A 27,141-nucleotide genomic window follows, 5' to 3' on the forward strand; every position below is an offset into this window, starting at 1 on the left:
GAGTGAACAGGACCGAACGACTTGCTGGACGCTGGCTTTGGGGGCGGCCCCTCCAGCAAGCTCCCTGCCCACCCCCACCCCCACCTTATTCACTTAATCAACAGGCGGTGCAACCAGTCCCGCGTTGGCTACCTTCGCACTCAAATCTCAAGCCAGTCACGCTCGGAGCCTGTGTTACTTGTTAAAATGCGGACCACACGGCCTGCCTGCAAGGTTGTCAGAACTTAAAGACGGCACCTGGCAACCTGCAGAGTGTGTGGCACACGCCGCGCAGGCCACGAGGGCCCTTAAGGCACGAAGACACGATGTAAAAGTAATTAAACCCAGTGGCTAAGCCTTGCATAGCTTAGATGCTTCTCCTCTTTTATAGATAAAATATCTGAGCTGAAAGGTAAAGAAGAGAGACAAACCTCCAATCCCTGGTTCCAACCCCCAGTGGCCACAATAGATGGGGCTCGGCTAGGCCAGGCCAGAAACAGGAGGCCTGAACTCAACCCAGGTCTCCCACGTGGGTGGCAGGGACCCAGCGTCCTAAGCCATCCCCTGCTGCCTCCCAGGGTGCTCATGGGTAGGAGGCTGGGATTGGAACAAGGCACTGGTAAGGGATGCGGGCGGTCCAAGCAGTGTCCTAAACCCCTATGCCAAACCCCCACCCGGCAATCTGATTCTTAAATCTTTAGATAAAATGTGAAGAATTCAGGTTTCTGATGAACATGGACATAGAAAGAGTTTACTGAATGCTTCGGTTAGAGCGCGTTTCTGGACTGGGGAGCCCTTGCCGTCACACATTGTAGAAGCACCGGAGCCTCACCGAAGTCACTCATTCCTAGATGGCTGTCGAGAGCTTGACGCCACCAGCCACCCTCCCCCCGACTACAGAGCTGAAGATCAGACGCAACTTCAATACAGCTGAAAATTATCCTCCCGCCCAGCCACAGCGTCTGCCATTGAATCTGAAATCCCAACGCACCAGCAATTAGAAGCAAGCATCACCCAGACGTGCAGGTTGAAAATAACGCGAGAGTCCATGAAAGAGCTCCTGCAAGTCTGCTCCACTCACCTGCTTTATGTCCGACAGCGATCCTTGTGTTCCCTGATTAAATGTCCTTTAAAACAAGGTTGTGGCGCTGGTGTTGGGACTCAACACTGGCAACCCGTTCGGCTACTGGTGTGAATCTCAGCTGCTCCACTTCCAATCCAGCTCCCTGGGCCCCATGGGAGACCCAGATGGAGTTTCGGGGCTGGGCCAGGCCACGGGGGCAGTGAACCAGCCATGGAAGACTTCTCTCTCTGCCTCTTGTCCCTCCCTCCCTAACTCAGCCTTCCTAATAATAAAAACGAGGGGGTTCACTCTTGCTGTTTTTGGAGTATTTAAACACCACCAGTGCCCTGTCAGAATACAAACACACTCCCCCAGGGCTGGCAGGCCGTCCCCTGGGCCGCTCCTCTTCTCCCAAAGTAGAGACCCAGTGACAGGGCGACTGCTCGTGGCATTCTACAGGCACAGCCGCTCAGAGGCTGCGCGGTCCAGGCTCTCAAGTGTCTGAGCGTGACCAGGGGAAAGTTCTGGAAGCATCTCCAGGAGCCAGACAATTGAGGAAGAGTTCTTTAGAGCTGCTGCATTTGGGGCAGTGGTCAAGACCCCACTTGGGGTGACCACATTCCACATCGCAGTGCCTGGGTTTGAACCCTCGTTCTGCTTCCCATCCCAGCATCCCACAAACGTGCATCCTGGGAGACCCAGGCTCCTGGCTTTGGCCTAGCTAGCCCTGGGTATTCAGGAGTGGGCCCACAGATGGAAATTTTTTTTTTTTTTTTTTTTTTGACAGGCAGAGTGGACAGTGAGAGAGAGAGACAGAGAGAAAGGTCTTCCTTTGCCGTTGGTTCACCCTCCAATGGCTGCCGCGGCCAGCGCGCTGCGGCCGGCGTACCGCGCTGATCCGATGGCAGGAGCCAGGTGCTTCTCCTGGTCTCCCATGGGGTGCAGGGTCCAAGGACTTGGGCCATCCTCCACTGCACTCCCTGGCCACAGCAGAGGGCTGGCCTGGAAGAGGGGCAACCGGGACAGAATCCGGCGCCCCAACCGGGACTAGAACCTGGTGTGCCGGCGCCACAAGGTGGAGGATTAGCCTAGTGAGCCGCGGCGCCGGCCGGAAAATCTTTAAGTACATAAAAATAAGGATAAATTTATAAAGCTCCCACCTTTGGTTTGCATGGGAGAGAAGGTAACTGTCAGGGCTGTAGGGGTGGCACACGGCACAGCAGGTTGAGCCACCTGAGTGACTTCAGTGAAGTCTAAGGTGCACGACAGGACAGGGCTTCCTAGTCCAGAACGCGTTCTGACTGTAGCACTTAGTGATGCCTTCGATTTCCATGTTCACCGTAAAACCTGAATTTCTCCTCCAGATGTTACCTAGAGGTTAAGCTTGCATCCCACAGGCATCCCACATCAGAACTGCAGTTCGAATCCCAGCTACTCCACTTCCAATCCAGCTTCCTCCTAAGGCACCTGGTAAACACAAGATGATGGCTCAAGCGCTCGAGCCCCTGGCATCCCCATGGGAGACCTGATGGAGTTCCAGGCTCCTGGCTTTGGGCCTGGCCCAGCTCCAGCTGTTGGGACCATTTCAGGAGTGAACTAGTGAATGGAAGATCTCGCTCTCTCACTGTCAGTCACTCTGCCTTTCAAATAAACAGATAAATAATCTTTTTAAGATTTTTTTTTTTTTCATCTCAGCAGCCCAAACACTTAGATCATCAATCTGTGTGGAAAAGTGGCAAAGACAAAGGAGAAACGGAGCTGGGAAGTTGGTCCTGTCCCACACGGCGCCACCAAATGCGCCGCTTCCTGCCTGCGCAGCAGCAAGAGCTTCAAGTCTCCACATCACTGTTTCCTCTGTATTTCCCGGGCCCGAGCCCGGGCCTGGGCCTGTCTCACGGTCAGTCCTTAGCTTGTGTCTACAGCACTACAAGCATGAGAGAGGACACCACCAAAAGTGTAGACTTAAATTAAATAGCATGATTTAATTTAGTTACTGCTTAATTCTGAATTCTCTTAAGTTAAAAAAAAAGTCATAATTAACTATTAACGTTAATGAATTTAAACCTTCCAGAAAGCATGAATCCAAAAGGAAATGTCCCACAGGAAATATGAGCCAGGTAGTTTATGGCCAGTTTCAGTCTCAAACGTTCTAAACAACAATGGGGAAAACAATCTCTAGAGCTTTCTGTCCGAGTCTCGCAGAACACGACCTTTGGGCCTGTCACTGGGTTCGGTCCTCTAACAGGTACACAATCAGCTCGTAGGTGGACAGCACAATGGCAGTGTTGGGGATCTGCCGGATGAGCTGGGCAAAGAGCCCCCGGTAGAAGGCGAGGTAGCCCTCCTCCCGGAACACCAGGCGCGCCGTCTGCAGGAAGGTCTTGTACTTGGTGCCCTCCTCCCGCAGCCGCGTCCGGATGACCTCTGCAGAGACAGGAACACCCAGTTATGCTGCAAGTCAGGAGAATGGAAGACAGCACACAGCTCTTTCACTCCACCGGACACTCTGAATGCCCTCTCAGGTCTGCTTGGATGGGACGACCTCAGATGTGCGGGCAAAGGAAGGTCAAGTTCTGTTCAGGACATCTTGTTCCCCCAGCCCTGGCCTCTCCTGGGCTCCTTCCCCTCTCTCCACTCGGCTCAGCATAGGAACCGCCCCCTCCTGTCTCGGCCTCCGCCCCAGACGCCCGGAGCCCCAGCACACCATGGGGGCCAGGACCTGTTCCTGCCTGGGCTGACCTTGTGCACTTGGCACAGCTGACAGAGCAGCAGGCTTCTCACAACAAAAGCTGCTCTTCACGCCACAATAAACTGAGCTTTCCTTTTTCTTAAAGTAGGTCAGCACGTTAGTAATTTTATAATTCTTAAAGAACAGGGGCAGGTGTTTGGCCTGGTGCCAGCTAAGCTTCCTGCAAACCATACTGGAGGGTCTGAGGTCTTTCCTGACTCCAGCCTCCTGCCCCTGCAGACCCCTGCCATCCACGTGGGACACCTGAACTGAGTTCCTAGTCCCCGGCTTTGGCCCGGTAGTGGCTGTTGCAGACTTCTGGGAAGTGAAGTGGCAAATGGGAGCTCCCTGTCTCTCTCAAATTAATCAGTTAACTAATCGAAAATAAACTTGGCCAAGCAGCTTACTCAGCACCCCATCCAGGTGGATGCTAAGTGATTTTTAAGTTTGGCTCCACATAATTTTTTTGAATCAAGGAATTTTACATAAAATTTAAAGTGAAATCAGGCTTCTGGTTCTCTGGAAGCACGAGGAGCTCCACATCACGGGGCCCAGGCAAGTGTGGCACAGTCAGCTGGGGCGGCCTGAGTTCCCACCACCACACTCTGTGAGGCTGCAACCAGCTTCACACGAATGTACTCACCTTACCTGCAGGTGGGGGCTGGGCATCCCTAACCCGAAAACCTGGAATGTTGTGAGCAGCAACACGATGCTCACGGAGTTTCAGGTTTTGGAACAAGAGGCTTAATGGGTAAAGTCTGTGCAGATATTAAAAGATCCAAAACACTCCAAAATCTGAAACACTTCTGGTCCCTAGCATTTCTGATAAGACAGCCTCAGCCTGTTGCATGTGTGTTGCAGCTTGCGCGTCACGAGCCTGCCAGCTGCTGACTGCTCGGGAAGAAGGCGAACCAGACCACGGGGATGGGCAAACCAGACCACGGGGATGGGCGAACCAGACCACGGGGATGGGCGATCCAGACCACGGGGATGAATGAACCAGACCACGGGGATGAATGATCCAGACCACGGGGATGAATGAACCAGACCACGGGGATGAATGATCCAGACCACGGGGATGGGCGAACCAGACCACGGGGATGGGCGAACCAGACCACGGGGATGAATGATCCAGACCACGGGGATGAATGAACCAGACCACGGGGATGGGCAAACCAGATCACGGGGATGGGCGAACCAGACCACGGGGATGGGCGAACCAGACCACGGGGATGAATGAACCAGACCACGGGGATGGGCAAACCAGACCACGGGGATGGGCGAACCAGACCACGGGGATGAATGAACCAGACCACGGGGATGGGCGAACCATACCATGGGGATAAGCGATGCAGGAAGCGCATCCTTTAGAGAGAGCAGCAGCTGCCATGAGTCCAAAAAAGTTTGTGGAATTTTTCTCAGTTGCATTTGCAGAAGAGGTTAAGGGAGCTTCTTTCAGATACTTCTTCAAACTTTCATAAATAGCAAAACAGATGATAGTTTCTGAAATTCCAGCGTAGGAGGCCGTCAGTCCTCTATAGAAGCCCCGGATGCCTTCTGTCTGGTAGACGTGGCGTGCGCACTGGAGCGTGTTCCTCTGCTTGGAGCCCCTCACTCTGCACAAAGGGGACAGAGGCCAGGTCACCAGCAGCACCCGAGAGCCTGCCTCTCACACCACGTCACCCGAGAAGACCTCTGGGTATACGGACAGCCTACAGGGTGGCGGAACGAGTGTGCCTGGTGCTGCGGTCAGTGACCCTGGCCCACCGGAGGGCCAGGCCAGTTAGTGGGGACACCTGACAAGCCCAGACCAGGTCTGTGCATCTGTGTCAAAGGCCATAAAAACACGCTCACAGCCTCTGACCTAGTTCCAGAAAGGGGCAGATGGACCATGATGTTCACCCCAGAGGAAATGTAATGCAATACCATCAAAACAATCCAAACATCTAAAAATAGGAAGAGATAAGAAAACCCGAGTACACACACAAGATTAAAATAGTCACAACAGCAGTAACAGACAGCTGCCTTCTGTGGGAAGTACATGTCAAGTATAATCACAATTAGGATGCAAAAACACCATAGGAAGATTCACACGTGTGCTGCTTTGAGTCCCAGCTGCTTCACTTCCAATCCAGCTCCCTGTTAACGTGCCTGGGAAAGCAGCAGGGGATGGCCCAGGTGCTTGGGTTCCCACATCCACATGTGAGACCCAGATGAGGCTCCTGGCTCCTGGTTTAGCCTGGCTCAGCTCTGGCTCTGGCAGCCATTTGGGAAGTAAACCAGTGGATGGAAGATCTTGCTCTCTTTTTTCTCCCTCTCTCTCTCGCCCCACCCTCGTCTCTGCTTCTTCCTCTCTGTAGCTCTATCTTTCAAATACATAAATAAATTTTTATTTAAAAAAAGAACTCTGAGGCTGGCACCGCGGCTCACTAGGCTAATCCTCCGCCTAGTGGCGCCGGCACACCGGGTTCTAGTCCCGGTCGGGGCGCCGGATTCTGTCCCAGTTGCCCCTCTTCCAGGCCAGCTCTCTGCTGTGGCCAGGGAGTGCAGTGGAGGATGGCCCAAGTGCTTGGGCCCTGCACCCCATGGGAGACCAGGAGAAGCACCTGGCTCCTGCCATCGGATCAGCGCAGTGCAGCCATTGGAGGGTGAACCAACAGCAAAGGAAGACCTTTCTCTCTGTCTCTCTCTCTCACTGTCCACTCTGCCTGTCAAAATAAATAAATAAATAAATAAATAAATAAAGAACTCTGACAGATGAGTATAAGGGTGCTTTTTCTAATTTAATTAATGAATTGGTTTGAGAAGCAGAGACTGACAGGTTCAGTCTCCAGATGCACTCAGCAGCTGGCACTAGGCTGGAGCCGGGAGCCCTATCGGGTCTCCCATGTGGGTGGCAGGGGCCCAGCACTCACCTGCTGCCTCCCAGGGTCTGGGTCTAGGAAGCTGGAATCAGGAGCAGAATCTGAGGCGGAACCCAGGTGCTCCCCCACGCACAGCACGTGGGCATCTTAGCCGCAGGGCCCGGTGCCCCACATATTCTTCCTCATCATTCTCATCTCCAGATCCTGTATTTTTATTCTATTATTTCTAAATGTATAAAATTATAATCATTGAATAGGTCATAAAATAACGGGTAAAATACTTGATGCCACGGGCAGGAGCTCTGGTGCTCCTCCCTGGCCTGAAGGCTGGGGGACTGCACACACTGCAGACCCAGGACCTGCATGTGCCAGCTTCAACTGGCCTCTCTCCCTTCTTCATCCTCTTCCCAGAGGCAGTTCCCACACCCCAGCTGGAACGACCTTTTACACACAAAGCCAATCATGCTTCAAACCCTCCCACACAGGTTCCTCCTCCCTGCACTACTGACACTTGGGTCAGATGGGTCTTTGTTGACAGGAGTACGTATACTGGAAAGCACCCAACCAACCTGTGCCCCTAGAAACAGCTCCAGGGGTGGGTGTTTGAGGCGGGGGTTAAGACACCACTTGGGATGCCTGCCTCCCACACTGGAGGGCCTGGGTTGGATCCCAGCTCTGTGTCTGATTCCAGTTTCCTGCTAACGTGCACCCTGGGAAGCAGCAGGTAATGGCTCAACTGCTTGGGTTAGGGAGACCCAGATAGAGTTCCCAGCTCCTGGCTGTTGCAGAAATTTGGGGAGTGAACCAGAGGATGAAAGATCTCTGTCCATCTCTTGCTCTCTGCCACTCAAACTTTCAAATAAATAGAAAAATTAAAATTAAACAAGAGTCCCCGGCGAGTTTCAGGGCAGAAGTTAAGTGTATGTCAGGGGTGTCCTGGAGCAACCCTGAGGCCTGAGGCACTTACTGTTCTCCTTACCGACGTCCTCCCATCTAAAGAGAGGCCGCAGGAGAGGAGTCCACGGTCCTCACACTGGGGCGGGGCCTGCACAGACACGCAGTGACCATCTGAGGACTCAGGGAGAAGAACTTAACCCAGTTTGTTACCTTGCTCCTCTTCTCCCCACAATGCTGCAATACAGATCTCAAAACCAAGGGTGTTTCCACGTAGGAAAAACCAGAGGGGATGGCTGAGGACTCCATCCACCCTGTGCCACAGCTGGAACTGGGGGAAGGAAATCCCCCCCACCCCCGGAGGATTCTGATATGAAGAAGGAACATCAGTGACTTACTTCCGTTCTAGCTGCATCCGGGTTTTAACCATCCATATAGGATTCATTAAGGAATTTGTGATAAAAGCTGCAAGAAAAAACAAAGCACCAGAAGCAGTCATCAGTGCACAGTCAGTACTGCTAAAGCTCTCCGCATCACACAGCGCCTTCCGAGGTCAGGACAGCGATGGCTTAGTAACAACAGGGGCAGAAGGGAGCAGTTCTATGCTGCACATGGAAGCCACGTTCCCCTCCAATGTGACAGATGCTGATGCTGGTTATGGGACCCAACAGAAGTCACTACATGGTCTTTTCAACCTCTAGGTGGTGCTGTTGGTATTTCTGTTAATGTGCTTCCTAAGATAAATATGAAACTCTTTTTTTTTTTTATGATTATTTATTTTCATCTACTAGAAGGGCAGGGCAAGAGAGCGAAAGCAAGCACAAGAGTGAGAGAAATGCCTTTCATCGGCTGGTTTACTCGGCAAACGCCAGCAACAGCCAGGGGTAGGCCAAGCCAAAGCCAGGAGCCCGGAACTCTGTCTGGGTCTCCCAAGTGGGTGGCAGGGGCCCAAGCACTCAAGCTCTCATATGCTACCTCCCAGGATGCATTGGTAGGAAACTGGATCGGAAGCGAAGTAGGCAGGACTTGAGCCAGCCCTCCGATATGGGAGGCAGGTGCCCTAAGCTGTGGCCTAACATGCTGTGCCACAATGCCTGACCCCAAACTCTTAAAACTAAACTTACACGCTAAGATTCAGAAAATAAAATTAATTTTTAATCAATTTTAATTAATTTGAGAGGCCGAGTGAGAGTGAGTGAGAGAGAGAGAGAGAGCCACAGAAAGAAATCTTTCATCCACTGATTCATTCCCCAAACTCCTGCAACAGCCAGGGCTGGGTCAAGTCAGAGCCAGGAGCCAGGAGCTCCATCTGGGCCTCCTATGTGGGTGGCAGGGACCCAAGTACTTGAGCCATCATCTGCTGCCTCCCAGGCACATTAGCAGGAAACCTGATCAGAAACAGAGGTAGGACTCAATCCCAGGCACTCCAACCTGGGATGCAGGCACCCCAAGTGGCAGCTCTATCCATCATACCACTGCCTGCCCCATACATAATCTGTTTTAAACAAGTTGATGATCGAATCCAAAAGACCATCCCTTATCTAACTTGGAATAGAATTAAATCTCCATTTACCTGAATCCAAACTTGGAAACTTGACACTTGACTAATCACTCCAGGAAGCTGAAGCCTGACTGATCTGCTTATAGGAGGGTTATTTTGGTAAAGCCATTGCCATGCTGACGGTGTCACTCATCAGACTCCAACACCTCAGGCCTCCACAGTCTCAAGTCAGCAGACAGATCAGATACTAGGAAAACCCCAGATTCCTTCAACCTGGCTTTGTCTACCAGGGGTTCTTCTTAAGTTAATTTTGCTAAAGGTACAAAACTCCTTAATAGCTTTTGGCTTATGGCTCACTCTCTGTTGGGTTAAACCAAGAGCAGCCTGTTTTGGAACTCTTTGTGAAACGACATGGAAATCGCCACAGTAAATGCAAATGCTCTTCTTGACTGAAGGAGCTTTTCTTATAGACATTATTTTCTACTCAGTGTCCAGAAATTATAAATATTCAGACAGGCTGATTTTTTTTTTTTTTTACAGGCAGAGTGAACAGTGAGAGAGACAGAGACAGAGAGAAAGGTATTCCTTTTGCCGTTGGTTCACTCTCCAATGGCCGCTGCGACCAGTGCACCGCGCTGATCCGAAGGCAGGAGCCAGGTACTTATCCTGGTCTCCCATGGGGTGCAGGGCCAAAGCACTTGGGCCATCCTCCACTGCACTCCCGGGCCACAGCAGAAAGCTGGCCTGGAAGAGGGGCAGCCGGGACAGAATCTGGCGCCCCATCTGGGACTAGAACCTGGTGTACCGGCGCCGCTAGGCGGAGGATTAGCCTATTGAGCACCGGCCACAGGCTGTAATTTTACTTGGAGTAACTAAGGCAGTCAAAAGTGGTGTGTAGGGACCGGTGCCGTGGCGTCATGGATAAAAGCCATTGTCTGTTGTGCTGGCATGCCATGTGGGCGCCAGTTCAAGTCCCGGCACGTCTGATCCAGCTCTCTGCTGTGGCCTGGGAAAGCAGCAGAAGATGGCCCAAGTACTTGGGCCCCTGCACCTGTGTGGGAGACCTGGAAGAAGCTCCTGGCTTCAGATCAGCGCAGCTCTGGCTGTTGCAGACAATTGGGGAGTAAATTAGTGGATGGAAGATCTCTTTCTCTCTGCCTCTGTCTCTCTGTAACTCTGCCTTTCAAATAAATTAATAACTCTTTAAAAAAAAAACTGGTGTGTATACCTTACAATCTGGCAGAGGTGGACATTTTTCATGAAATGCCACTTTAAATTCTCTAAAATACCCTTCTATTTAAGCAAACACAAAACTCTCTATGAAAAGACGGCCGGAGCGGGAGTCTGGCCTAGCCATGAAGCTGTTTGGGACAACCGCATCCATGTCAGAGTGCCTGGGGTTGAGCCTTGGGTCTTCTTCTGAATCCAGCTTCTTGCTAATGTGTGCTCTGGGAGGCAGCAGGTGATGCCTCAAGTACTTAAGTCCCTGCCACACGTGGCAGACAGTTGAGGTTCAGGCTCCTGGCCTCAGCCTGATCCAGCCTTGGCTATGGTGGGCATTTGGTGAGCGAGCCAGCAGATGAGGTATCTATTTTGCTTTCTACCTTTCAAAAAATAGAGACAGCCACACCAAACAATTTACAAGCCCATGCTGCTTGTTAAGCACTTCTTGGCAAAAAAGTCCTGCCATGGGGGCCGGTGTTGTGGCGCAGCAGGCAAAGCCACCGCCTGTGACGGGGGCATCCCATATGGGGGCCGGTGTACGACCTGGCTGCACCACTTGTGATCCAGCTCCCTGCTAACGCACCTAGGAAAGTGCCTGAGCCCTGGCCACCCACATCAGAGACCCAGATGAGGCGCCTGGATTCAGCCTGGCCCCCCCCCCGCCACTGGGGTCGTTTCGGGGAGTAAACCAGTGGATGGAAGATCTGTCTCTCCTCTCTGTAACTCTGATTTTTAACATAAGTAAATCTTCAAAAAAAATCATGCTATGAATTTCTGTATTAAGTGGAATGACTCCCTGAAAAAGGAAATAAGCTCAGGGCCTGCGCTGTAGCATAGTAGGTTAAGCCTCCGCCTGCGGCACCGGCATCCCATACGGGTGCTGGTTTCAAGTCCCAGCTGCTCCACTTCCAATCCAGCCCCCTGCTAATGTGCCTGGAAAAGCAGTAGAAGATGGCCCAGGTGCTTAGGCCCCTGTACACGTGTGGGAAACCTGGAAGAAGCTCTTGGCTTCTGGCTTTGGATCAGCCCAGCTCTGCCACTGCAGCCATTTAGGGAGTGAACCAGCAGATGGAAGACTTTTCTCTGTCTAACTCTGCCTCTCAAATAATCTCTCTCTCTCTTTAAAGGATATAAGCTCTCAAAGTTGTCACTGGTCCTACTGAAAAAACTCCATTGCTGGGGTGGGCACTGTGGCATAGTGGGTTAGGCCACTGCTTAGAATGCCCACATCTCACAGTGGAGGGCTGGTTCAAGTCCCAACTGCTCCACTTCCAATCAAGCTCCCTGGCTAATGCACCCGGGAAAACAGCAAATGATAGTCTAAGTCCCTGGGCCTCTGCCACCCACAAGAAACCTAGATGGAGTTCCAGGCTCCTGCCTTTGGCCTGGCCCAGCCCTGGTCATTGAAACCATCTGGGGAGTGAAGTAGTAGATTGAAGTCCCCCCGCCCCACCTCAACCCTCCTCTCATCCCGTATCTCTGCCTTTCAAATAAATAAATCTTTAAAAAACTAAAACTCCACTCCTGGGGTAGGCGTCTGGCACAGTGGGTTAGGCTGCTGCTTGAGACTCCCACTTCCCATACTGGAGTGCTGGTTCGAATCCCAGCCACTTCATTTCCAATCCAACTCCCTGCAAATGTGCTTGGGAAGCAGCAGATGAAGGCTCAAGTGCTTGAGTGCCTGCCACTCACGTGGGAGACCCAGATGGAGTTCAGCCTGGCCCAGCCCTGGCTGTTCAGGCCACTGGAGAAGTGAACCAATGGGTGGTGGAAGACCTCTGTCTCTGTCACTCTGCCTTTCAGATAAACAAATCTTAAAAAAATACACATTGCCAGCCGTGACCCCTGGCTGTACAGAGGGTGTGCTGGGCACCATGGGGTGAGACCAAGACAGCAGCTCTGGTTTTAGGAAATAATTTAATGAGGAAACAAAGACGTGACTGGAAGACATATCAATCTTTTTTTTTACAAGAGGCACAACCCCAACCAGCAGCATGCATGAGATGGTGTCAAGTCTGAGGGGAATGAACAGCCTAGTGGTCCAAGAACAGGAGGTCCAGGCACACACTGTTCTCAGACTCACTCCATCAGTCCTAGCACAGAGCTTCAGAGAAACCAGTTCAGGTGTGGAAGACACAGTCAGTTTATCTCTTAACTTCCAGAAAAAACCACACTCGCTCTAGCAAAGTGAGGACACTCCTCTCTCTCATAAGGACGTACCTGCAGAGCCAGCCGAGAAGATGTGCACGATGTTGCTGTTAGGCACGAAAATGCCATTGAACTGCTCTTTGGCTTTGGAGTAGCACGCAAAGTACACAGCCCTGTTAGAACAGAGAGAGGACGCATAAGGAGACCATTACTCACTATAAAGTATACCCTCCGAGACATTCAGGAAAAACTCACGGGAAAGAAGTTGACATGCAACCAAAAACTCGACCTCATCTGTGCTACAACCAAAAACTTGCACAGGCACTGCCAGGAAGCTCCGGCTTGCCCCTCCAGACACACAAGTGTCCAAGATAATCGAGGCAACTGAGACTGTGGAATCTGTATACGAAGTCCTTCACGCTCCTCCCTTGGGATACAGGCTAATCCTTGAAGCACCAACATATAGCTAACTTTTGAAATTTATAACACTTCTAAAATATCCCACATTTGTTCTGCTTATACCAAGTGAGCACGTCAACTACAACTGGACTGTTCAGACTCAGGACAGTCTTAAGATTGGCACAGAAATGGATGCAGTGTGGCTGGTGGCTACTGCGCGTGGGCAGCGTGGGCAGCGCAGCTCTCTACAGACAGCGGGAAGCCTTGCCGAGAGCCGAGGGCCTCGTTTCCGGGAAAGCGGAGCTCAGAAGCCTTCCTGACTCCTCCCGCCAGCGCTGGCGAGCGCACGTGAACCACCGGGGACCTCTGACGATGCTCGGTGTGCCCTGAGGTCGCACGCTGCTAGCCAGCTCCTGGGAACAGCCACGTGCTGACCACACGCTACGCTCAGGGCAGCCAGCAGACTTCAGGTGATGACTGCGTGCTAACTTCCATACCTGAGACCCACCCCGTTACCACCGCTTCTCTGTGGTCAGCTGCATCTAAGTAAACCCAGCACAGCAAAGGAACTGACCAGCAGGGGCTCCTTGGGTAAGAAAGGACTCGGCATCAGACGGCTTGCAGGGAGCTCACAGAGCAACGCGGTGCTTACCTTGACGGCGCGACTCCAACCAAATTTGGACCCAAGCCTCGGAAAAGTGACCTTGGTCCCTCCTTCTCCAAGATCGACCTAATAATAAGAGGAGATATAACTTCATAAGCTCCCAGCCCCGGAGGATATACCAGAGGCAAGGCTGATGGTGAAGAGTGAAGCCTTCTGACTGAGCTGCTGATCTGCCACAACACAGGACCAGCGGGCCCCAGCACATGCCTCGCTTCGGAGGCACTGATCAGACGAGCTTTCCAGAAGCATCCCCCTTGCTGACACAGGAGCAGGATCTCCCAGGTTTGGGGCTGGCAGGTAGAGCCACTGCCTGCGATGCCAGCATCACATACGGGTGCAGGTTTGTGTCCTGGTTGCTCCACTTTTGATCCACTTCCCTGCTAATGCGCCCGGGAAAGCAGCAGCGGATGGCCTAAGTGTTCGGGCCCCTGAACCCACATGGGAGACCCAGATGAAGCTCCTGGTTCCTGACTTCAGCATGGCCCAGTGCTGGCCATTGTGGCCATATGAGTAGTGAACCAGTGGATGAAAGATCTGTCTTTCTCTCTTTCTGCCTTTCAAAATAAATAAGTAAATATGAAAAAAATAAAAAGAAAAAAACCTAGTAACTCTCAGACTGGATGAGCATTATTTAAAGCCAAGGCCTAGTATCTCAAGTCTTAGGACTGCTTCTTCTGTTTCTTGTGGGAACATATAAAAGGATACTTCAACAAACTCAAGGGAAATGGAATTAACTGGTAAGTTTATTTTGGTGCAAAAATGTTAGAAATTCATACTTTTTAGTGATACGCATTTTCATGAACTTTTTGAAGACCCCTTCTATACACGAATTTCAAAAGCTTTTCTGCAATAAAGCAAAATCCATTACTTACATTTTCCAGACTTTTTAAGGTATCTCATACATAACAAAATTTACCATTTTAGTCATTTCCTAAAGCATTTATTTATTTAATTTGAAAGGAAAAGTGACAGAGAGCGCGAGTGCATGAGAGGTCGATTGACTGATCTTCCACCTGCTGATTCACACTCCAAATGCCCAGAACAGCTGAGATGAGGCCAGGCCACAGCCAGGAGCCAGGAGTTCCATCTGGGTCTCCCCTTTTGGGGGCAGGGACTCAAGTACTTGGGCACTAGCAAGAAACTAGACACAGTGGAGTGGAACTTGGACCCCCACACTCTGATATGGGGTGTGGGCCATCCAAGTGGCAGCTTAACCCACTGCACTGCAACATCTACCCCAATTTTAATCATTTTCAAGTGCAGAGTCCATACATTAGTGTTACGTATATGCATATTAAACAAGTTTACATTTTTGTGTGGACACCACCACCGGAAGATGAAACAAATCCTGCACTCCTGAAACCCGTAAAGCACTCCTCCCTCCTGCTAGCCCTGGCAACCACCGGTCTGCTGTCTCCAGAATGCGCCAGCCAGGAACCTCACAGCATTCCATCTTTACCTTCACTTAGCAGAGTGTCTTCAAGGCTCACCCATGCTGTAGCACAGGTGGGTCAGACTTTCCTTTTTTTTTTTTTTTTTTAAGATTCATTTATTTATTTGAAATGTAGAGTTAGAGAAAGCAAGATCTTCCATCCACGGATGCACTCCCCCCGCCCCGCCCCCCAGTGGCTGCAATGGTTAGGGCTGTGTCAGGCTGATGCCAGGAACTTCTTCTGGGTCTCCCATGTGGGCGCAGGGGTCCAAGCACTTGGGTCATATTCCGCTGCCTTCCCAGGCACATTAGCAGGGGGCTGATCAGAAGTTGAGCAGCCAGGACTTGAGCCATATGGGAGGACAGCACTGTAGGCTGTGGCGTGACCCACCGCACCACAGTGCCAGCCCGACTTTCCACTGCTGTGTGTACATTCACTTACTCACTGACCAGCGGCCACCTGGGCTGCTGCGCTAACGCTCAGGGTGCTATGGCCCCGGGGGCAGGGTGTGCGAACGCCTTTCAAGTTCCTGCTCTAATGCTCTCAGCTGGATGCTGAGAAGCAGAGTGCTGGATCACAAGGTCACTGTTTAACTTTGGGGGAACGGTCACACTATCTCCCCAGCGGCTATACCGCCTTCCATTCCTACCAGAAATGCAAAAAGCTTCTAATTTCTCCATAAACTCAATATTATTTTAAAAAAGGTTAAATATGGGGTATTTCAAGATGCCACTTGAAGGGCCGGTGCCCATCAAGTAGGTGAAGCCTCTCTACCTGTGGCTCTGGCATCCCTTGTGGGCACCGGTTCACGTCCCAGCTGTTCCTCTCCTGATCCAGCTCTCTGCTATGGCCTGGGAAAGCACTGGAAGATGGTCCAAGTCCTTGGGTCCCTGCACCCATGTGGGAGACCCAGAAGAAGCTCCTGGCTCCTGGCTTTGGATCAGTGTAGCTCCGGCTGTTGAAGCCATTTGGGGAGTGAATCAGCAGATAGAAGACCTCTCTCTCTCTCTCTCTCTCTGTAACTCTGCCTCTCAAATAAATAAGTAAATAAATCTTTTAAAGAAAAAAAGGGGTTGGCCAGCGCCGCGGCTCAATAGGCTAATCCTCCACCTGCGGCGCCGGCACACCGGGTTCTAGTCCCGATCGGGGCGCTGGATTCTGTCCCGGTTGCCCCTCTTCCAGGCCAGCTCTCTGCTGTGGCCAGGGAGTGCAGTGGAGGATGGCCCAAGTGCTTGGGCCCTGCACCCCATGGGAGACCAGGAGAAGCACCTGGCTCCTGCCGGATCAGCGCGGCGGCCATTGGAGGGTGAACCAACGGCAAAAAGGAAGACCTTTCTTTCTGTCTCTCTCTCTCTCACTATCCACTCTGCCTGTTAAAAAAAAAAGGGGGGGGGGCAGGAACTATGGTGTAGCGGGTAAAGCCACCACCTGTGTTGCTGGCATCCCATACAGGCACCGGTTCAAGTCCTGGCTGCTCTACTTCCAATCCAGCTCTCTGCTATGGCCTGGGAAAACAACAGAAGATGGTCCAAGTCCTTGGTCCCTGCACCCACGTGGGAGACATGGAGGAAGCTCCTGGCTCCTGGCTTTGGGTCAGCTCAGCTCTGGATGTTGTGGCCATTGTGGTGTGTGTGTGTGTGTGTGTGTGTGTGAACCAGTGGATAGAAGATTCTCTGAAACTCTGCCTTTCAAATAATCTTACAAAAAAAAAAGATGCCACTTGAAATACCGGTATCCAGGGCCGGCGCCGTGGCTCAATAGGCTAATCCTCCACCTTGCGGCGCCGGCACACCGGGTTCTAGTCCCGGTCGGGGCGCCGGATTCTGTCCCGGTTGCCCCTCTTCCAGGCCAGCTCTCTGCTATGGCCAGGGAGTGCAGTGGAGGATGGCCCAGGTGCTTGGGCCCTGCACCCCATGGGAGACCAGGAAAAGCACCTGGATCCTGGCTCCTGCCAGGATCAGCGCGGTGCGCCGGCTGCAGCGGCGGCCATTGGAGGGTGAACCAGCGGCAAAAAGGAAGACCTTTCTCTCTCTGTCTCTCTCTCTCACTGTCCACTCTGCCTGTCAAAAAAAAAAAAAAAAAAAAAAAAAAAAAGAAATACCGGTATCCAATCACACAATCAGAGTGCCTGGCTTCAAGAACTGGCTCTGCTCCCAATTCCAGCCTCCTGCTAATGTGCACCATGAACGCAGGGTAGAGCGGAGACCAGAACTGTATTCTGGAGTCCTGGCTTCAGCCTGGCCCAGCCCTGGCTGTTGTAGACAGCTGGCAAGTGAGCCAATAAATGGAAGGTCTCGCTCTGCCTTTTTTTTTTTTTTTTTTTTTGACAGCCAGAGTGGATAGTGAGAGAGAGAGACAGAGAGAAAGGTCTTCCTTTTGCTGTTGGTTCACCCTCCAATGGCCGCCGTGGCCAGCGCACTGTGGCCGGCACACCGCACTGATCCGAAGCCAGGAGCCAGGTGCTTCTCCTGGTCTCCCATGGGGTGCAGGGCCCAAGCACTTGGGCCATCCTCCACTGCACTCCCTGGCCACAGCAGAGAGCTGGCCTGAAAGAGGGGCAACCGGGACAGAATCCGGCGCCCCGACCGGGACTAGAACCCGGTGTGCCGGCGCCGCAAGGCAGAGGATTAGCCTAGTGAGCTGCGGCGCCGGCCTCTCTCTGCCTTTCAAATAAATATAAAGGAAAAAGTTTGAAAGCATTCAACTGTCCTGGATTAGGAGCGCCTCAGAAAATCCTCGAGGACCACACAGAGCATTCTTCAGAGGCATCTTTCTACTCCAAAACAGTGATTCACATCGGTTAAATCTCTTCTTCAGTGGTCCCATTTGTAAAGCATCCAATAGAATTCACATCACTGTGGGCTTCTCTAATCTAACCTTCCGCTATTACTGAGGATTTTTCTTTACTTGGCAGAGCGCTTCCAGTGTGAAAGCATTCTAAGTTGGTCCAGCTCACAGATAATCACATCCCAGTCAAAATTTACCTCCATTACAAGACACTGGGAATGTAATAAAAGTTACCTTTTACTTCATGGAAAGATGTTCCTATAATGCCAACAGTAAAGTGAGTCCTACCAATCCTATTCTACCACTTCTACATTTCCCATTAAGAAAAAGTTTCTGGGGTTAGCTTCATGGTGCAGCAGGTAAAGCCACTGCCTGCAAAGCCCGCATCCCATACGGGCCCTGATTCGTGTCCTGGCTGTTCCACTTCTGATCCAGCTCCCTGCTGATGGCCTAGGAAAAGCACCAGAAGAGGGCCCAAGTGCTTGGGTCCCTGCTACACATGTAGGAGACCTGGAAGAAGCTCCTGGGTCCTGGCTTCAGTTGGCCCAGCCCTGGTTGTTGTGGCCACCAGGGGAGTGAACTAGGAGATGGAAGATTTCTCTCTCTCTCTCTCTCTCTGACCTTCAAATAAACAAATTAATTAATCTTAAAAAAGTTTCTAAAATCAAGCTGAAATTTTTGGTGCAAAAGAGGCTAGGCTGACATTTTGTTCCAAGGCATGCTGGGTAATGTTAAAGTATTGTCCATGTACAGCTTTCTTTTCTTCCTCTAATCGCCACAGAAATGCATGCCTGATATTCCCCGAATGTACAAACTACATCAGATTTTTTAAAACTTTTGCTTATTTTTCTTTATTGGAACAGCAGAGTGACGGGGGGTGGGGGAGAAAGAGAAAGAGAGAGACACTGAGATTTCACCCACTGGTTCATTCCACAATTGCCCATAGTAGCTAGGGCAGGGCCAGGTCAAAACCAGGAGCTGAGAACTCTAACTGGGTCTCCTATGTGGGTGGTAGACACCCAAGTACTTGAAGAAGAATGGGACTTGAACCCAGGCACTCAGATATGGGATGTGAACATCCCAAGAGGCATCTTAACCTCTGTGTCACAATGCTTACCCCACATAAGTTTTTTTTTTTTTTTTTTTTTTGAAGGCAGAGTTAGACAGAGAGAGAGAGAAAGGTCTTCCTTCCGTTGGTTCACCCCGCAAATGGCCACTACGGCTGGTGCCGCGCCAATCCGAAGCCAGGAGCCAGGTGCTTCCTCCTGGTCTACCATGCGGGTGTGGGGCCCAAGCACTTGGGCCATCCTCCACTGCCTTCCCGGGCCACAGCAGACGGCTAGACTGGAAGAGGAGCAACTGGGACAGAATCTGGTGCCCCAACTGGGTCTAGAACCCAGGGTGCCAGCGCCGCAGGTGGAAGATTAGCCTAGTGAGCTGCAGCTCCGGCCCCACATAAGATTTTGAATCTTAGCTTCTTGTCTCCTAATTATTTTTTAAAAGATTTAATATTTTATTTATTTGAAAGACAGAGTTACAGAGAGAGGTAGAGCCAGAGAGAGAGAGAGAGAGAGGTGTTCTATCCACTGGTTCACTCCTCAAACAACCACAATGGCCGGAGCTAAGCTGATCTGAAGCCGGGAGCTAGCAGCTTCTCCCAGGTCTCCCACGTGGGTTCAGGGACCTCAGGGCTTGGGCCATCTTCTACTGCTCTCCCAGGCCACCACAGAGAGCTGGATTGGAAGTAGAGCAGCCAGGACTCAAACTGGTGCCCATACAGGATGGCAGCACTGCAGGCCAGGACTTTAACCCACTGTGCCATAGCACCGGATGCTTGTCTCCTAATTATTTTAGATGCTCATAAAACATTTCAATTGTTTAACATAAAGAATATTTTTAAGAAGAGATTTTATTTATTTATTTGAAAGGCAGAGTTACAGACAGAGAGAGGGAGAAACAGAGAGAAAAGTCTTCCATCCCCAAATAGCCTCAATAGCCAGAATGGGGATGCTCCAAAGCCAGGAGCCAGGAGCTTCTTTCAGGTCTCCCACGTGGGTGCAGGGGCCCAGGGACTTGGGTCATTCTCTGCTGTTTTCCCAGGCCATAAGCAAAGAGCTAGATTTGAAGAGGAGCAGCCAGGACACAAACCAGCACCCACATGGGATGCTTGTGTGGCAGGCGGAGGCTTTGTATGGTGCCACAGGACCAGCCCCTATTTGTTAGCTTTTAAGAGCTTTTCTAAAGAGTTGCAGGCTAGGGGTGGCTAAGCTGCTGCTCACATTGGAGTCACGGAATTGAGTACTAGTTGTACTCCCAATCCCAGCTTCCTGCCAAAGCACACCTTGGGAAGCAGCAGGTGATGGCTAAAGTACTTGACCTCCTGCCACTGAGGTGGGGACCTGAATAATCTTCCCAGCTCCCAGCCTTGGCCTGGCCCTGTCCCAGCTGGTGAGGGCATCTGAGGAGTGGGCTAGTGGATGGAAGCACTATCTCTGACTTTCAAATAAACAACACATAATTTCTTAAAAGCAGGAGGCTAGGGGCCAGCGCTGTGGCATAGTGGGTAAAGCCGCCGTCTGCAGTGCCGGCATCCCATATGGGCGCTGGTTTAAGTCCAGCTGCTCCACTTCCAATCCAGCTCTCTGCTGTGGCCTGGGAAAGCAGTAGAGGATGGCCCAAGTCCTTGGGCCCCTGAACCCGCATGGGAGACCAGGAAGAAGCTCCTGGCTCCTGGCTTCAGATTGGCCCAGCTCTGGCCATTGTGGCCATTTGGAGAGTGAACCAGTGGATGGAAGACCTCTCTCTATCTCTCTCTGCCTTTCCTCCTCTCTCTCTGTAACTCTGACTTTCAAATAAATAAATAAATATTAAAAAAACAAAAGGCGGCAGCTAGCAATTACACAAGAAAAGGTATTTAGATAGGAAAGGAAAAGGTACAACTACATTCACAGACAGCATGGTCTTACACTGAAATGCTAAGGATCCCATTACAAACACGCTTTTCCAAGGGACAGATTTTATGGTATGTGAGTAATATCTCAATAAATCTATTATTCAATAGTAAGACAGACTTCAGTTCCATTGACATAATTCAACTATTTCAAAATATGAGAGATAATGGTCTTATTTACTAGTCATAAGATCCTTTCTTTTCTGGCAGACTAAGCCTAGCCCCCTCGCTCCCCTTTTAAAAGATTTTATTTATTTATTTGAAAGGTGGAGTTACAAAGGTAGAGGCAGGGAAGGGGGTGTCTTCCATCTGCTTGTTCACTCCCCGAACGGCTGCAATGGCTGAAGCTGGATTGATCTGAAGCCAGGAGCCAGGAGCTTATTCCAGTTCTCCCACATGGGTGCAGGGGCCCAAGGACTTGGGCCATCTTCTTCTTCTTCTTCTTTTTTTTTTTTTTTTTTTTTTTTTTTGACAGGCAGAGTGGATAGTGAGAGAGAGAGAGACAGAGAGAAAGGTCTTCCTTTGCCATTGGTTCACCCTCCAATGGCCGCTGCGGCCGGCACGCTGCGGCTGGCGCACCACGCTGATCCGAAGGCAGGAGCCAGGTGCTTCTCCTGGTCTCCCATGGGGTGCAGGGCCCAAGCACTTGGGCCATCCTCCACTGCACTCCCTGGCCACAGCAGAGAGCTGGCCTGGAAGAGGGGCAACCAGGACAGAATCCGGTGCCCCGACCGGGACTAGAACCCGGTGTGCCAGTGCCACAAGGCGGAGGATTAGCCTATTTAGCCGCGGCGCCAGCCCTTGGGCCATCTTCTACTGCCTTCCCAGGCCATAGCATATGGGCGCCAGTTCGAGTCCTGGCTACTCTACTTCTGATCCAACTCTCTGTTATAGCCCGGGAAAGCAGTGGAAGATGGCCTCAGTACTTGGGCCCTTGCACCCACATGGGAGACCCAGAACAAGCTCCTGGCTCCTGGCTTCAGTTTGGCTCAGCTCCAACCATTGCAGTTATTTGGGGAGTGAATCAGCAGATGCAAGACCTCTCTCTCTGTGTCTCTAACTCTCTCTGTAACTTTACCTCTCAATAAAATAAAATAAATATTAAAAAAAAAAAACCAAAAAAACATGCCGGGGGCAGCACTGTGTCATAGCAGATAAAAGCCACCACCTGCAGTGCCTGCATCCCATATGGGATCCGGTTCAAGTCCCGGCTGTTCCACTTCTGATCAACCTCTCTGCTTATGGCCTGAGAAAGTAGTGGAAGATGGCCCAAATGCTTGGGCCCCTGCACCCACGTGGGAGACCCAAAAGCAGCTCCTGGCCCCTGGCTTCAGATCAGCTCAGCTTTGGCTATTGTAGCCATCTGGGGAGTGAACCAGCAGATGGAAGACCCCCACCACCACCACACTCTGCCTCTGCCTCTCTCTAGCTCTGCCTTTCAAATAAATAAAATACATCTTTAAAGAAAAACAAAATAGTTGCTTTACCATTCCTGATTTAAAGAGAAAAAAAGTGTCCAAACATAGTTTTAAAAAAAGGCTAGGATCTCTGAAGAAACACTCTCCCAAATAACCCCTTGAAGTGACCCGTCCTTGTGACATAGTAAATAGCAGATTCCCAAAGGCCGCACGTATTCTCCTCTAAAGTGTAGTTTCTCTCTGTGGTCCCCAGGATGCACACTGTGCAGCTCCAGGAGTCACTTAAACACGGTTACGGGATCTCGGCCCAGGAAGCCTGCAGCCCTCATCCATAATGCAGCAGGAGCGCATGTCCTCAAGTGACTCAGGCCTTTTAGAACCGGGGAAAGGCTGTCTCCATAGTTACGAATATTAACAGTTGGAACAAAGTCAAATCTCTCTTACATAATCCAGACGTCTAAGCTATCTGGATGTTTATAACAAACACTCTTCTGGAACAATCCAGCTCCTGCTATAAATGGCACACTTCAGCTTCAAAATAAGTATGGAAGGGTCCAGACGCATTTTCCCACAGTCACACAGACTTTATTTTAGAAAGAAATACAGGAAGAAAATAGGACCTTGTTTTCAATAGGACCCTGTTATTCTCTCACTGGTTTCAGATCATAAGAGGCACACCACAGACCAGCTGGAGACAGACATCTCATCTGAATATGTCAGTGTGTAAGACAGACTTGGGATGGGCACTTAGTCCAGTGGTTCGCGTGCCTGGACATTCCATGTCAGAATACTTGGGTTCAATACCTGGCTCTGCTCCTGATTCCAGCTTCCTGCTAATGCAGACATGGGGAGAACGTGGCGATAGCTCAAGGGGTTGGGTTCCCGCCACTCACACAAGACCTGGATTGAGTTCCCAGCTCCTGGCTTGGCCCCCCATCCAACCACAGTCGTTGGGAGTATTTGGAGAGTGAACCAGCATAGATGGGAGCTCTCTATGCCTCTCAAATAAATTTTAAAAGAAAAGAAAAAATAGAGATACTAGCTCACAAGTATGTATATTACTTTCCAGAATAAAAAGTTTTGGAAAAAAAAATATAAGGAACCTCAGAATTTAAAGGTTAGGAGTTCTGTTGAAAAATAATACCTGTTTTAAAGCAGGTATCTGAAATAAATAAAGTTCTTGCATTGCTCTGGTAAACTTAACAGCAAGGGCCTGAGTCTGCCCACATCTTGCCTTTTCTTAGTTAAAAAAAAGGAAAGAACTGCTGATTCTCCAGTGGATCTTCCCTCGAACAGGCTAACCTGATGTGAGACGCCAGCAGTGGTTTACATTTTGAAAAATAAACTTCCTGGAGCCCGCACTGTGGCGCAGTAGGCTAGGCCTCTGCCTCCCAGCACCGGCATCCCATATGGGCGCCAGTTCATTTCCCGGCTGCTCCTCTTCTGGTCCAGCTCTCTGCTTGTGGCCTGGGAAAGCTGTGGAGGGTGGTTCAGATCCTTGGGCCCCTGCCTGCGTGGAAGACCCGGAAGAAGCTTCTGGCTCCTGGTTTTGGATCGGCCCATTTCGGGCTGTTCAGGCCATTTGGGGAGTGAACCAGTGGATAGAAGACCTTTCTCTCTGTTTTTTCCCTCTCTCTATAACTCTGCCTCTCAAATAAATAAATAAAATATAAATAAAAAATAAACTTCTGGTAGACAAATCCTCTTGTGAGACAGTTTCTTAATGCAAGCTTCTGTGGCTGGGTTTGAAGGAATGCTCCCCGACTCACTGGGGTTAGGGATCATCTCTGTCTTCTGAGAGTGTGAAGAGAAAGCAGAGAAGGGGTCAGCAGCACAGGGCAGAGCCTGGGCCTTGTCCTTGTTTCAGCATTGACCGGCTGAAGAGCCCTCAGTGCCTGGTCTCACTGTCCTTGCCTCGGGCTGGCTGCTGGGACGAGCAGAGGCAACAATCCAGGTGAGAGGCTCACACAGCCCCCCGCTGCCACACCACTGCCCCGGCCTCTCCCGGGGACAGTCTCTGGGTGAGCACTGAGGCTCAGCAGCCTGTGCACAGGGAGGGCCTGCCTGCCCTAGAGCCAGCATGCTTCCTTCCCAAGAGAATCAGGCAATCTGCACGCTCCTCTTTTGCCTTGGCTACCAAGAAACTCAATTAAAAATCCTATGCCTACAAAGCACAGACAGTGCCTAGCACAAGGGCAGCAGCTAGGATTCACTCACAAAGGGGCCGGGTGGTACACCTCTATGTGCACTATCTTACTCCCAGGCCAACACTCAGTCTGTGACAGGCAACATTCTAGGTGCTCGGGGACACTTCAGTAATCAAAACAAACAAAAGCCCTATTTCCAAAGAAGTTCCATGGGGGTAGGAAACAGAAAAGAATGTAAATAAACAAACTACATTGCATTCTGCATGGAGGTTAAGTGCCTTGGATAAAAATAAATCAGGAAGAAGGGATGGGCTGGGGGTGGGGCTCAGGTTTAAACAGCTTGGTCACTGTGAGGCCCTCCCACACAGGTAACAACTGGGAACCAGCTCACAGACCAATTCAGTGGAAAGACCCAGTACTGGAAAGTGTCCCTGGCCTTTTAACAGAGCCACACGCCGGGTTCTAGTCCCAGTTGCTCCTCTTCCAGTCCAGCTCTCTGCTGTGGCCCAGGAGGGCAGTGGAGCACGGCCCAAGTGCTTGGGCCCCTGTACCCACATGGGAGACCAGGAGGAAGTGCCTGGCTCCTGGCTTGGGATCAGCGTAGCGCTGGCTGTAGCGGCCATTTGGGGGTGAACCAATGGAAGGAAAACCTTTCTCTATGTCTCCCTCTCTCACTATCTATATACCTGTCAAAAACAAAAACAAAAACAAAAACAAAAACAAAAAAAAAACAAACAGAGCCACAAGGAGGCTTGGGAGGGTGAGAGAGGAAGCAGGAGATGAAGTCAGAGAAATAATGGGTTGGGGAACCACTGTGTAGCGCCTGGCAGGGCTCAGGGACACCTGTGGCTTTTAGCTGGAGGGGATGGCTATCGCTGGAGGAGCTGAGCCGAGGGTCTGGCTGCTCTGCAGGGAGAGAGAGAAGCGGGAGGATGGCCAGGTCTTGGCCACAGCAGTTAGGAAGCTGACGCAGGGACTCGGGTGGTCGGGGAGCTTCCGTCGGGAAGGAGGAGGCAGTGCAGAGGGTCAGGCTGTGTGTATATATTGAAGGTAAGAGCTGACAGGGTGTGCTGTGGGGTCAACAGAAATAAGGTCCAAGGATGACTCAGAGGCTTCAGATCCACAAGGCTGAAGGGGCCAGCAGCTGTTGGCTGAGACAGAGAAGGCTCTGGGAGCAGCAGGTGTCAGGGAGCTCGGCTTTGCACACATTCCACTCTGGACGGCTGGAAGCAGGCAGCTGGATGGAGAGCAGGCGGCTCAGAGGAGAAACACTGTCCCCTACAAACAGTACCGGCGGCCACAGGAAGCAGAGGCTGAGCTTGGGACCTCCCAGCACAGGAGGAGACAAGGCTGCAAGCCTCCTGTCTCCACGCAGGAGTCCTCGTCCCAAGGACTTTTTTGCTGTTGATTTTTACTTTACTCTTAGCAGTTTCTAATCTTTCTTAGAAATAAGGTAGCTAAACATGAAGCATGACTATGTCCTCATCTATGAAGTAGGGCTAATGCCATGCCTTAGTGCTAAGCCCTTAGGTTGTTATGAAAAAAAAAAAAAAGAATCAAAGAAGCCTTTTTCACTTGAAAGCTATTAATTATCAGCTGAGGTGCACTGAAAATTCTTAAAAATATGTATTCCAAGCAGAAGAAATACTGAATCAAAAGCTCTTGGGTGAAAAATGCCACTTTACAAATGCTTTTCTAACAAAACATCATATAAGTAATATTTTATGTAACAATTTCATCCCTTACATTTGGACGTGAACGAGTGGAGGTGGTTTCACATGGCACCCACAGGTAAACAACATCTCACTACCTGGTAGCCAAGGCTGCCTCGACCAGGAAAAGGTCTGAGTTTGTATGACGTGGAAGCTGGCCCCTGATTTTATTCTTTTTTCAGATGTACTGATTTATTTGAAAGGCAGAGTTAGAGAGAGAGGGAGAGACAGAGTCAGAGAGCGAAAGACACCTTCCATCTGAGGGTTCGTCCCCCAGATGGCTGCAATGGCAGGGGATGGGCCACGCTGAAGTGAGACCAAAATTCCATCTGGGTCTCCCACATGGATAGCAGCAGCCCAAGCACTCAGGCCATCTTTCGCCACTTTCCCAGGTACACTGGCAAGGAGTTGGATCAGAAGTGGAACAGAGGGCCTGGAATCCGTGCTCTGACAGGGCATGCTGGCACTGCACCAAAATGCTTGCCCCCATCCCTGAATCTTAAAATATGAAAGTGGCTTTTTCCTTTGTAGTTCATGAAACAACTGCCTCAACTGAGGAACATGAAGACACACATACACACTCTGGGAAGCATGTGGGGGTTACCGGCAGTAGGAGACAGATAATGGGATGCAGAAAAAACATCCTATGAAACTCAGATTATCATGGGCATGGTCCTGTGGACACCACAGCTTTGAGTAACAGCTCCCCAGTTACGGTAAATCTGACTTCACTGGTCATGAGTTATTTGGCAAGCACAGAGGAGGAAGTTCACCGTGAAAGTTGGTACAGTGTGCCAATGACCTGACTCAGTTTCACTGTGTCCAAGGCTCTGCCTGTTCCTCAGAAGGTGTCACCTGACACAGGACACTGCCTCAGGTGTGAACAGGCAACACCCAGAGGGGACGTGGTCCCAGCTCATCCTCCTGTCCTGAGATCACAGTACACCTCTCCGTCTCTCATTTCTGTCTGACTTGTGCCTGTCCCTGACCTGCTGCACTTGGGTCTCTATCGGCTTCTCAGAGTTTGATTTACATACTTGACTCCCCTGGAGTCTCCAGAAGGGGGCTCCCCCTTTCTGGGGAGGACTCCTCTCTCCCAGGGCCCAGCATGGTCTTGCTGCCCAGGTCTGCTCACTCCTGACAAGCTGGCCCCGATGCCTGAGGGACTCACAGCAGGTGAGCAGCCAACCTGCCTCCCCTGAAGTGGGGCTGTGCTGCGTCGGGAGTGCT

At 51.0% G+C, this 27,141-nt stretch overlaps 1 protein-coding gene across 1 annotated transcript in view; it reads right to left on the reverse strand.

Annotated features, from left to right (window-relative positions):
• Positions 1–2,999: 2,999 nt before the first annotated feature.
• Positions 3,000–27,141, reverse strand: part of SLC25A33 (solute carrier family 25 member 33) — a 37,981-nt gene continuing 13,839 nt past the window's right edge. The window contains exons 3-7 of the mRNA XM_051856882.2: positions 13,453–13,530; positions 12,474–12,574; positions 7,927–7,993; positions 5,106–5,386; positions 3,000–3,466 (exon numbers count right to left, since the gene is read on the reverse strand). Coding sequence (XP_051712842.2) covers positions 3,264–3,466; positions 5,106–5,386; positions 7,927–7,993; positions 12,474–12,574; positions 13,453–13,530 — 730 coding nt within the window. The 3' untranslated portion in view covers positions 3,000–3,263. The remainder of the gene's footprint in view (positions 3,467–5,105; positions 5,387–7,926; positions 7,994–12,473; positions 12,575–13,452; positions 13,531–27,141) is intronic.

This window comes from Oryctolagus cuniculus, chromosome 7, assembly GCF_964237555.1.
Source record: "Oryctolagus cuniculus chromosome 7, mOryCun1.1, whole genome shotgun sequence".
NCBI classification, from domain to species: domain Eukaryota; kingdom Metazoa; phylum Chordata; class Mammalia; order Lagomorpha; family Leporidae; genus Oryctolagus; species Oryctolagus cuniculus.